Genomic DNA, 12,583 nt, shown 5'->3' on the forward strand with positions numbered 1-12,583 from the left:
CAGAAGGAGTCCCATGTCTGAAAAGATACAGTATAAAATAAGTTTCTGCCCATTAACTTTGAAATAAGACCAACAAGTTTAATATCTTTCTGGCCAACTATATTATTTTTCTTCCCTCTTCTGGGGCAGACTGGGAGTACTAAGTTCAGCATCCTTAGATAACCCATCTTTTCTGATATCTTTTCCTTATGAAGCCAATGCCAAAAAATTTAAAATAATTTGATAAATGTGCTTGAAGTCTTATACACAGGAAGTCTGACTTTTAGATAAAAAGTGAGCTTAACTCACTTTTGTTTTCTTCTTAATGTTGGCACTAAGTAGACACAGCCTAGGAACTCAAGTCAGTTGTTTAATAAGTCAAATATGTATATTCATATATATATGAAGAAAGAGAGAAACAGAGATTTTCAATAAATTTTCTGAAATTGTAAGATTTTAGTAAGGTAGTTCTTCAGCAGATTTTGGGTTGAATGTTGACCTATAAGCATTAGATGGGCAGCTGACTTATTTGCTGAGAAACATCACCATTGTATACTTACTTCCTTTATTAGGAAGATTTCTCTAGCAGTTGACAATGATGTACAGTGGAGCTTCTCTAGGATGACATTTAGGGAGAATGATTCCATTGCACTAACACACAAAACCAATTAGAGAACTATTTTCTGTGGCAGGTCACGAATGTACATGGTTTCTCATGGAAAGCTCTACCTTTTCATTTCTTTATTAAGGTGACAATTGTGTCCCTTGAGAGTTTTGGGAATGACAATCATTTTCTTGCCCTGCAAAAGCCATACACTCATTAACGTCACGTGACAAGGACAAGGGTGGACAACTTTGCCCCTCATTTTTTAAATAAGTCGTATCACAAACTGAGCATCAAAATCGTACATTCGCAGAGATTCTTAACAGGGATGTATTCAAAATAGTGTAACACATAAAAGGGGGCATTCAGAACCTATTCACTGGTGGCTGTTTACTGCCTAATTAAAAACATAATTATGACTAAATTATTTAGGCAATCAGTATTTAAATCAGTATTAGGTTTCTTAGCATTTAGGATTACTGTAATCTGTGAGCATAGATTGATTGCTTTTGTTTGGTTGATTTATATAAGGCATGTGTTTATGTGTACACATATATATATGCTGTGTGCTTGTAAAGAATAGAGGTTAGCCTCAGCTGTTGTTGCTCACGTGCTACCCACCATGTTATTTGTGAAAGGGTTTCACCAGGACGGGAACTGGATGACTGAGATTAGCTAACTGGACAAGGAGCACCATCGATCCATTTCTGTCTCTTCTTCCCATATGTTGGGGTGATAAATATATCGCATCATGCAGCAAACACTTTACAAACTGACTTATTTTCCTAACCCCCTTTCCCTCCACTTTTAGAAGATAAAGTGTTGTTATTGATGGTTTCTTTGGTTGGTTTTGTTTTGTTATTTGTTTACAAAATTTTACTGGCTGGCCTCAAACTCAAGACTCTCTTGCTTAAGTTTCCCAAGTGCCAAGAAAACACACACACACACACACACACACACACACACACACGCACGCACGCACACACGCACACGCGCACGCACGCACGCACGCACGCACGCACGCACGCACGCACACAGTGTTTTTGCTTTAGAAAAGTGAATCCTTTCTAGAGAATCTACAAGTTTCTGTGGAATCATTTTAGGCAACTTTTCTATAAGATCTTAAAAAGAAAAAGCTACAGGTTCTAACAATTTTTGTACTTCTCACTGGAAATTTGAAATTATATTTTAAAAGGTTTTTTTTTAGTTTTTGAGATCCCATTGATTATTAATTGTTTTTTCTTCCATAATTTATTTTTTGTTCACATTATATCCTAATTGCAGCCCTCCTCCTTCCTCTCTTCCCAGTCTGGTCCTGAAACCTCTTCCCCCCATTAGTTCCTCCCCTTCTTCATAGAGAAAGGGAAGTCCCCTTGGGTACCACTCAGCCCTGGGACATCTAGTTCCAGCAGTAATGTTAATTTTTAAAAAATAAACATTCTTTGCTTTGCAGCTTTAGTTTAGTCCTAAGCACAACTAGAAAAAAATGCTAGGCATATCCTTTGTCTACCTAATAGTATTTATCAACTCTGTGTTAGGGATTTTCCCCATCAAACATTTATTATGATTCAGTTTGTGCTGAGCTCTAGAGTGTCACTAACAGAAAAAGGAAGGAGATGCACAAGATTAAACCATTTAGGGATGAATTACACTGAGCAGAGGTACTGTGGATAACTAAGCCCCAATGAAGGGGTTCCAAAGTTTGGATAGTATGTCCAGGAAAGGACCTCAGGAAGAAGGAAGATGTGAAAACATAAAGAAAGGCAAAAGGAAGGTCAAAGGCACAAAGGCATGTTCTGTGTGGAGGAATATTCCATCAGTGAGATATATTAATTAGATCGTAAGCACAAGGCAGGATGAGAGTGGAGATAGGAATGAACTGTATGGAGGTCTTGGGAAAATCATATTGCATGTTACGCCTCTTTCTAAGATGCATGATTGTTTTTCTTCCCATTTTTTTTCCTGAAATTACAGTTCATGCAATTATCATGGGAAAAGATATGTCAGCCATCAGGGGAATGAATAAGTTGTAATAAAACTAATGCTGCCTGTTCAAGGGTGAATTAAAACAAACCATGTGGATGAGTCAAGTTGGAACCCTGTCCTTTTATTACTCAAATGGTACATTTACATGGTAGCCAAAATGTACAGAAGGTTGCTGCTGATCCACAGGACAGTAATTACTGGCAGAAGACTGTCCAAACTCTCTAGGAATAGAACAGAGAAGCTGTTGAGAAAGATGTACTGATCTAGAGAGACATGCATTCATAAGGTCTGCGAAGGACACTCAGAGTCAATGGAGAAACCTTAAGGGCCACATTCAAGATTGTTGAAAGCAAATGGATATTTTATGAAGACAGGAGAGATCAACACGAGACTAAAAGGCGGTGTCAGAGGATTCTGTAAGCAGGCTTTGTATATGGTCATCTCTGTGCTCACATTCACATTGCTCTGCAGTGCTAGATGAATGCTCTACATTCTGCCTATGAACAAATGTGAAGACATCAAAGAGCAAGCAAGAGATTCTGACACATGCCAAGTACTCAGAGCAGAGCTTCTTACCCACAAGGAAGACAGTGAAAGTGTCACCATGTTGCCTTTGAAGAGTTTTCAAGAAAGTTAACGGATCCTTAAAGAATTTCAGGGCCATGCCAAGATAAGGAAGCCAACCTTTTATCAAGGGTGGTTCACGAGGGCGCCTATGAAGAGAAAAAAAATGAAAAAAAATGGGTTATTCATTCAATCTAAGAGAACGCATGAATGGCACAGCCTGTCAGTTCACCTCTTCTTTGATTCTTACATCACCATAGATTGTGCTTATGAAGTTTTTCAATTTGTGTGGACATGTGTATGTTGTTCAGGCTCCATTTTTGTTGAGCACCTTTTGATACTTTGTTTTCTTACAGGGATTCAACAACTGCTTGAGACCTGAGACACAGTCTGATATATTTATCACATGTTCAGTTTTCCATCAGAACACCACTGTACACCTGAAGGGTCTGTGGCTAAGAGGACCAATAGGTAACCACATCAACTCTCAGAATGTATTTGGAAAATTGTCAGTTTGATAAAATGCTGAAAAAAATTTTTTAAGAAAGACACTGTCTAATGTCTTCTACAAATCATTCTATAAATGTTATGTACTAAATCTAATAAGAACTATACTCAGTTCTTTAACTACATAATTTTTCTTGTATGTATATGGGTGTTTTGCCTTCATGTATGTTTGTGTACCAAGTGACCGAGAAGGTAAAAAGATGGCACTAGATATCCTGGAAGTAGAATTAAGGACAGTTGTGAGCCAGCACGTGGGTACTGGGAATCCAACTGGGGTCCTTTGAAAGAACACAAGTGTTCTTAATCTTTGAGCTTTCTCTAGCAATCTCCACCCAACTTATTTTTAAGTAACATTTATGCTTGATGGTTATCTGTTTGGCAAGTGGGATGGCTGATCTGGATTATCAACTTGACATACCTGGGAAGAGGAAGCCTCAGTTGGGTAATTGTCTCCCTAAGATTAGCCTGTGGGCACATAGTGTAGTATTTTCTTAACTGATAACTAGTGGAAGAGGGCCCATTCCATTATGGACTGTGTTACCCCTGCATACGTGTTCTTGGATACTGTAACACAATCGGCTGAATCTAAGCCCTAATCAGAGGGTTGGGGGGCAAGCCATGGTCTCTACTTAAGTTCCTACTTGAATTCCTGTCCTGATATCCCTGACTGCACTATGACATGGAATTATAAACTGCATAACTCCTTCTCATCAAAGTTGGGTTTGGTTAGTTTTATCCCAGCAACAGAAAGCAAACTAACCCAGGTAGTATGGAATAGGTCTAATTTAGAATAAAATTAAACTGCTTACAAACAATGTATTGCAATTGCTGATGATTTTACTTCATAGCTGCATGGGATGCTCAATTATGTGGACTCAGACTTTTAAACTCCAATGTATCTAGAAACACATCTTCCCACAAATATAGGCTCATTAAAACTTAATAAGACTCAATATAATTTTATATGATGAGGCATCAGGGAAATGGTGCACTATGGAACTTGAAGGTTTTCAAAATACCTTAGTGAATTATATACATTACATGGAGGTTTGTTCTTTACAGCAAACAAGTCATATTACTCATTGTGCATATTTTCTATTCATTTAGTTGACCAAAGTGTTTAGAACCTGGTGCCACCATGGAGGCTTTAGTGTCTTTTTTGTTTTTTATAGTCAAAGGACCTCTTGTGTTTCAGATGGTAAGCCATTTGCCTACAGGTGTATGTCTGCTTAAGGACTTCCTGTAAGCTAGGGAGCCCCTCAGCTATGCTTTCAACTATCTAGGAAAATTAGTCAATCTATAAACCCAATTATAACATCCCAACAACGCAGCTCTCTGGATGAGCTGATAGAACATAGTAACCACAGGTAAGTGCAAACTCAAGAGCTCTTGCCATGCCCTGGCTGTTAGATGCCACATAGTTTAGCTGCCAAAGTTTACCAGCTGTCAATCAGGCTGGAATTACATAGTCACAAGAGTGAGAATAAATTAACTTGAAAAATATTTTTATTGAGAACAATAAAAGTGCCGGTATAAAACATAGGGTCTAGCTAGGAACTAAAGAGCTTGCTTGTTTTGTGTGCATGAGGCTGTGTATTTGACTCCTTACAGCACACAAAGAGAAAGGAACCCACAAAGCCTCAGCATGGGCTTCCTGACTTTTATATTTTGTTATCATTTTATAAATATTTTTATTGAAATAATGAATATGAACAGGATTCTTTGTTAGGTATTATTCATAAAGTAATTTTTAAACATGTGAAACATTCCTTAAAATACTATGACTTAAACACTTTTTTTCTTTTTTGATCTCTTATATTACCAAACTTGTATTTAAAAATTTGTTTTAGTCACTTACCTGGTGAATGCAATCTGATAAGATAAAAATAAGGCAAACAGAATAATCTTTTCTTTTTCTAATCCAGTAAAGGTTCAAAACAAATATTCAAATATTTTTGGTTCTTTGATCCATCTGTGAGACTATTATGATTTGATTAATCACAAATATGATTAGCTCAGATCTAATCAAAGGTCAAGACTATGGCCGTCTCTGCAAGGGTAGCTGTATTCATCGAATGAACTCTTAGTTTCCCACACACCAATACACAGTAGACTTAAACAGAATATAAACAGCAGATCTTGCCAGTGTGTGTGTGTGTGTGTGTGTGTGTGTGTGTGTGTGTGTGTGAGAGAGAGAGAGAGAGAGAGAGAGAGAGAGAGAGAGAGAGAGAGAGAGAGAGAGAGAGAGACTGGGGCATAGGATCAAAATAAAATCTAAATTGTGATAAAAAAAAATCAAGGGAAGATTTTGCTTTCCCTATTTGAAAGGCAATCTATTTTATAGGTAATGCGCATGCCACTGTTTAAGTATACATGCACAGATACGTGAAAAGAAGCCACATTGTTGAAAAACATGGATGTTATATTTCATGCTTTCCCCCTATTCTCTGTCTTTTAAGTTTTTAAAAAGTATATGTTTGAGACAGGGGCTGGTCGAACTCAGTGTGATCTTACCTCTGCGTTCTGATATCTGTACTGCAATTACAGGATAGAGCACCAACTCCTGGACAACTTTTTATTTTCTTGAATACAGTCATTAGCAACAAAGACTGATTTTGAACATTTTATGAAATGTAAGGAAATAAAAAAAACATTTTACCCATTGATTTCATATCCAAATTGTGTGTGCACAGGTACAGAGAGTCATAACTCAATTGTGGATATCTTTCTTTTCTGTTCCCCACTACAGTTTTGAAATGAGGTCTATCCTTGAATCCAGATATTTCCAACTAGCTAGACTAACTGGCCAGTAATTTCCAGGGGGGACATCTGATCATCTGACATCTGAGTAGCTGGTCAGTAACTTCCTGAAGCCACCAGCAAGCCCCATACACCATGCATTCAGGGCTTGTGTTCAGATAGAAGCCACCATGTCAAGGTTTTTACAAGGGTGTGGGGTTCCAAACTCAGATCTTATGCTTGTTGGGTAAACACTTTACCCACTGAAACATCTCCCCAGCCAGCTTCTCCCAAATATTACATACAAAGAGATCACAGACCTGAGTGGAGAGCAGGACCCTGGGTTGGAAGTTGTTCACTACTGGTCCAGGATCATTTGAAGTTTATAAGCATTCTATTTCACAGCATTTCCTTTGAAAATAGGATATTGTTTGCTTGATCTACTTTTACTGTGTCTGGTTTAATGTAACATTATGAAAAAGGTTTAGTAAGGCCTTTTGTCATATTCTAATTTAGTACAACTAATGTCATCTCCTCTGCTGTCATTCAACAGAGAGCTGTAGTCTTCTCAGGGCATCCACAGGAGAGCCGATGGGAGGCAGAAACCCAAGCCAACATTAGCATTGTTCAGAATTAGTGAGGCACATTAAGATGCCACTTTATTATTACAGACATAGGACGGTCATCATTTCTCCTAGCTATATTTATCCTGGCAGCAGTAAGCTTAAGATTATTAAGCACCTTGTCACAACTGTATACAGTTACAGAAAAAAAGATAGACAACCCATTCAAGGCAGATAACAGGATCTATATTTATCAGTATATTGTAAAATTATGTAAGGAGAAAAGATATCACCATAGTGGTCCAGAAAGGCCCATTGACACATGGCAGAGGGCAACTACTGCTATCTTTCTTATTCGTGTTCCATGACTTTGAGCATAAATTCCTCATTGCTCGCTGCTGAGTGAGGATGTATGATGCTCAGTGCCACTTGTGGCTAATAAAATTCTAAAACTGGAGGGAACCTGGGCCTGGTGTTCTGAGATGTAGTTTTAAAGCCAACAGTTTATACTATTTCTTGATCTCACTTTAATATGATATACATGTTCCAATCAGTATTTATGATAATAAAAGAACATAACAATCATATTGACTTGAGATTTTTAAGTCTCAAAGATCAAATCTAAGCCACAATTGTGTACACATAAATTCATCAGCATTGCTTCCATAGGTGCTTGGGCACATCTTAAGATCTATAAACAAAAATGTCAAGTTCAAAGTTATCTGAAAATATTTATTGGATAGTAATACAAGAACATCATACAAGATATTTAAGCCTTGTCTTTTTTATTTAAAGCCAAACACACAATATTTGAAGTTCATTCTTATGTTATAACATAAAAATGTTGAGTACAGAGTAGTGGAGTACAGAGACTTAAATATTTGGCTCCTACGTTTAGGCAGCAGACTCAGATTAAGTTTCCATAACCCATATGGTAGCTCATAGCCATCCAGAGTTCTAGATGCAGGGGATCCAGACATCATCTCCTTCTGACTTCTGTGTGTGTGTGTGTGTGTGTGTGTGTGTGTGTGTATGTGAGTGTGTGTGTACACATACATAGTGCCCTGGCTGGTTCTGTATGTCAACTTGACACAAGCTGAAGTTATCTCAGACAAGGAAGCCTCCCTTGAGGAAAGGCCTCCATGAGATCCAGCTGTAAGGTATTTTCTCAATTACTGATCAAGGGTGGGAGGGTTCATTGTGGGTGGTACCATCCCTGAGCTGCCATAAGTCCTGGGTTTTATAAAAAAGCAAACTGAGCAAACCAGGGGAAGCAAGCAGCGTTCCTCCACAGCTTCTGCACAAGCTCCCACCTCCAGGTTCCTGCCCTGTGTGAGCTCCTGTCCTGATTTTCTTTGATGATGAACAGCAATATTGAAGTATAAGCTGAATAAACCCTTTCCTCCCCAACTTGCTTCTTGTTCATGATGTTTTGTTCAGGAATACAAAACTTGACTAAGACACATACAGACACTCATCTACATAAAATAAAAATAAATAATATTTAAAATGTTTTTGCTATTAAGTATATATTGTTTTCTTAAAATCTAGTAATTCTATAACAATCTACCCTTGTCAAAACATTTTCTTTTTCTCTTATCTTCCTATAGTCATTGAAAGTTAGGTGTCAGGGTCACTGTAACAACTTTCTAAGCTGGGAAAAAGCACTTTTATACATACACATCAACTCAGGGTACAATAAAATTCTATATTAATTATAAATCTTTAAGAATTATTTGGATTAGGTGACCTAGTATTTGTAGCAGTAGCTTAACATTTTCCATTCTAAATACAGAAGTGTGTGTGTGTGTGTTTAAATTTCAGAAACACGGAGTGCTATATAACTCATCTGATTATTACAGTTTTTAATATTCATCCAAGGCATCAGAAAAGATGTGCTGTACATTTGTGACACTTGGCCACACCTAAAACAGAGGTAGTCCAGATTACCACAGACTAATAAGTACTGTTTGAATTACAATCAAGGAGGTTCTCTCAGAAGTGATCTTGGTGATCAGATGGCAATGGAAGTTCTAGATTCATTGAGAAACAAACTATTAATAGTAGTGTGTATTCTAACAATTTACACCAATGTTTCCAAAATTCAGCTTCCTTTTTCTATTCCCATGGTTGCCAAAGTTGGTTTACTTGAAAGTTTTTGAAAGTTTCACTCTTCTTATTTCTTATTCTAACACATTTTTTAATGGTACTAAGATTTCTACAAAGATGGCTCTAAGGATGAGAGCTATTACTGACTTTGAACAAATTTATTGCTGAACAAGACACCCTTAAAGGTGTTTCATTTTATCTTATCTTTCTTTAGTGGTTCTTAAAGCAAGTTTATTGACTGAGGTTTTCTTGCTGATAAAATTTATAACTAAATTCTTACATTTTTTTGTTGTGAGCCTAGCATTAACTCTTTCTCCATCACTAGAACCGAATTCTTTTCTTTTCTTTTCTTTTCTTTTCTTTTCTTTTCTTTTCTTTTCTTTTCTTTTCTTTTCTTTTCTTTTCTTTTCTTTTCTCTTCTCTTCTCTTCTTTTCTTTCTTTCTTTCTTTCTTTCTTTCTCTCTCTCTCTTTCTCTTTCTTTCTTTCTTTCTTTCTTTTTTTTTTGTATTTTTTTTGTTTGTTTTGCTCAATCTTTTTTGTCTGTTTGTTTTTTGTTTTTCGAGACAGGGTTTCTCTGAATAGCCCTGACTGTCCTGGAACTCACTTTGTAGACCAGGCTGGCCTCAAACTCAGAAATCCGCCTGCCTCTGCCTCCCGAGTGCTGGAATTAAAGGCGTGTGTGTGACCACACCCAGCTTGCATAGTCAATTTTTATTAGATATTTTATTTATTTACATTTCAAATGTTATCCCCTTTCCTGATTTCTCCCTGAGAAACCCCCTTTCCCATCCCCCAATCTTCTGCTTCTATGAGGGTGTGCCCTCACCCACCCACCCACTCCTGCCTCCCTTCCCTTGCATTCCCCTACACTTCGAGTACTTATAGAACTGAATTCTTAAAACAGTCTGCTCATGGACTTCTTCTGGGGAAAGCTACCTCAATCCATTTAAACAATTTCTGATCATCAAGACAAGAGATTCCAAAGATGAAGTGAAGAAATGGTGCAGCCAATCTTATGTATACCTCGAGTATAGGCAGACCCAAGGAAACATGGACAACTGTGTATTGCTTTGGCTAGAAATGAGGTTGGCGTTGGGACACTTTAGTATTTGATGCATTGATGGAAAGTGGGCTTTGATGATCTTGCCGAGGAGGAACCTTAGGGAATATAAAGAAATGAGCATACAACTGATCTTGGACAATAGGAAGGAAGAGGGTGATAGACATCTCAAAATTACACTTATTTTTCATGCAAAACAGATTAAGTCTTAAACCATAAAGGAACTGAACTACTGTCACTGAAAACTGAGTGATTCCTGCCTTTAGAAACAATAATGGCTTTTGTGAAATGGATAAACAAATATCCACTTTTGCATATCTAACTTATATTGAGAAATTTTACATGTAGTACACAATGTAGAGACTCAGTTTTTTTGCCAATAAGTGAGACAAATAAACTTTAACTTTTCAGCAACACACAAGGACTGAGACAGGGGGTCTATAAAGTAGAGCTGTTTCTCCTGCTCTCCTTATGCTTGCAGTTGATTGTGAGTGTGGGTGTTTATCCACTCTATGTGTAAGCAGATCAGCTGTCAGCCCTTTCTCCTTATCTTTACCAAACTTTGTGGTACCCAGCTTTGGAAGAACCCTTCCATCCTTTGAGTCATTGGCTAAATGAAATCGTTGAGAGTTTGGATACATATGAACTTGGTAAGTTCATAGGAGTAAGTAAAAAGGACACTTCACAGAAAGCAGACCTCAGGAATGGATTTGATTATTGTGATGTCAATCTCTAATATGTGGTCTAAGAGATAGTGATTGATTTTCAAGAAAGCGAGAAAGAAGCCGGGTACTTGCCCATTAAGTGGAAAGGAGAAAAAGAAAAGGAACCAAACAGGGAGATCTCCCAATGCTAAGCTGGGACTCTATAAAGAGAGTGAGTGGACTAGCAGATAATCTGCAGGAAAGAAGTGAGCAGTCTTCCATTCTGACAAGTTGTTCACTGGCTTAAAGAGCCACATGCCTTTTAATCCCAGTCACTCAATAAATGTATGATACACATAGAAGGCTCTGTCAATGGTAGTTTGAAAGGTGGAATTCAAGCAGTATCTAGTGCTCAGTGGTAGTTGGAACAGGCAAGATTACACATATGAAATACAGATCATAGTGAGACTTAGAATTCAACAGACTGAGAGCCAGAGAAGAACAACATCTCATTACCTCATAAAGAATCTTCTGGCATTACATGCCCTTTAGGGGGCTCTTCCCTAAAGAATTCTCCTACTCTCATCAGTCATTAACTTTCATATTCTTAATTCTCTGAATTTATAAGTCTCACTTCAGCACTTTGCAAATCACAAATTTTCAAATAAGATCATTGATTGAGAAAAACATGTAAATTCAGATGTATTTATAAGCAGTCTATTTTACTGTCCTAATGAGTCATTAGCTGATTATTAAACAACTTAGCAAACACTTATTGGAAAGTATGAAAACAATTATCATAAAAGCTGAACTTGGGACTTCCAGTTTCAGGTGAAGCAGTAAGGAAGTGGGAAGTGAGTGCATCCATCTTCACAAGAAGAACACAGGAAAAGCTCACAGGCAAGAATGCTTCAGGTCACAAGAAAATTGATGACCTAACGTGAATCATCAACTGACAGAATTACAGCTGACAGGAACAAAACCTGCTGCAGAAACCATGAACTAATAGGAACCATTAAAGGAAAATTAACTGATAAAGAAGACTAAGAGTAAACTAGCTTGGAGGAAAGGAAAAGCAAAATTCTGAGGGTCACACCCCAAGGAGGATTTCATAGTTCTATCCAAAGAAGAAATAGCTAAGAAGGAGGAATTAGCTACCAAGACATTGAACGAATAATTTATAGTCTTCCAATGCAGAAAATATCAGCTCTAGAAAGCATTACTGGTGAGTTCTAATTATCTGAGGAAGAAATAATAGAATTCCTCTACAGTTGATGCCAGATAGTAGATGGAATACCCAAACAAGACAAGGACATTACAAACATCACAGCAACCAATACTTTACAAATGTATATACAAATGTTCTTAACAAAACAACTGTCAACTAAATTCAACAAGTATTAGACATTATGAGCAGGTAGAATTCCAAGTCTTCAAGCTTGGTTCCACATTCAATATCATCACTGTATCTTTTATATCAACAGACTAAAGCGAATAATCACTTGTTCATATCAAAACTGTTTGATAATATCTAATACCTGTCTATATATTTTCTTATGTAAAAAAAATCAACTGCAAGTGGATATAGTTCGCAAAGGACAAGCTCCTTGAGATTTGCCTTGGCATTTTTCCAGAGATTTGACACCAAAAGCAACAAGAACAAAAAGTAAACAGAGCACAGAAAACCAAAAAGCTTCTACACATCCAAGAGCAAAAACAGAATGAAAGAAAACATTTACAAATCATGCACCTGATACAGAGCCTATCTTCAGAGAGCATAAGGAATTCTTACAATGTAAAGTGAAACTTTTAACAGCTTGTTTAAGA

At 37.2% G+C, this 12,583-nt stretch overlaps 1 protein-coding gene across 3 annotated transcripts in view; it reads right to left on the reverse strand.

The window, feature by feature from the left end:
- Cyp7b1 (cytochrome P450, family 7, subfamily b, polypeptide 1) overlaps positions 1-12,583 on the reverse strand; it is a 171,947-nt gene that overhangs the window by 28,612 nt on the left and 130,752 nt on the right. For all 3 annotated transcript variants that reach the window (XM_006535384.2, XM_006535383.3, NM_007825.4), the window contains one exon: positions 3,146-3,282. In XM_006535384.2, the coding sequence (XP_006535447.1) occupies positions 3,146-3,282 (137 nt within the window). The remainder of the gene's footprint in view (positions 1-3,145; positions 3,283-12,583) is intronic.

The sequence above is a fragment of the Mus musculus genome, chromosome 3 (assembly GCF_000001635.26).
Source record: "Mus musculus strain C57BL/6J chromosome 3, GRCm38.p6 C57BL/6J".
NCBI classification, from domain to species: Eukaryota; Metazoa; Chordata; class Mammalia; order Rodentia; family Muridae; genus Mus; species Mus musculus.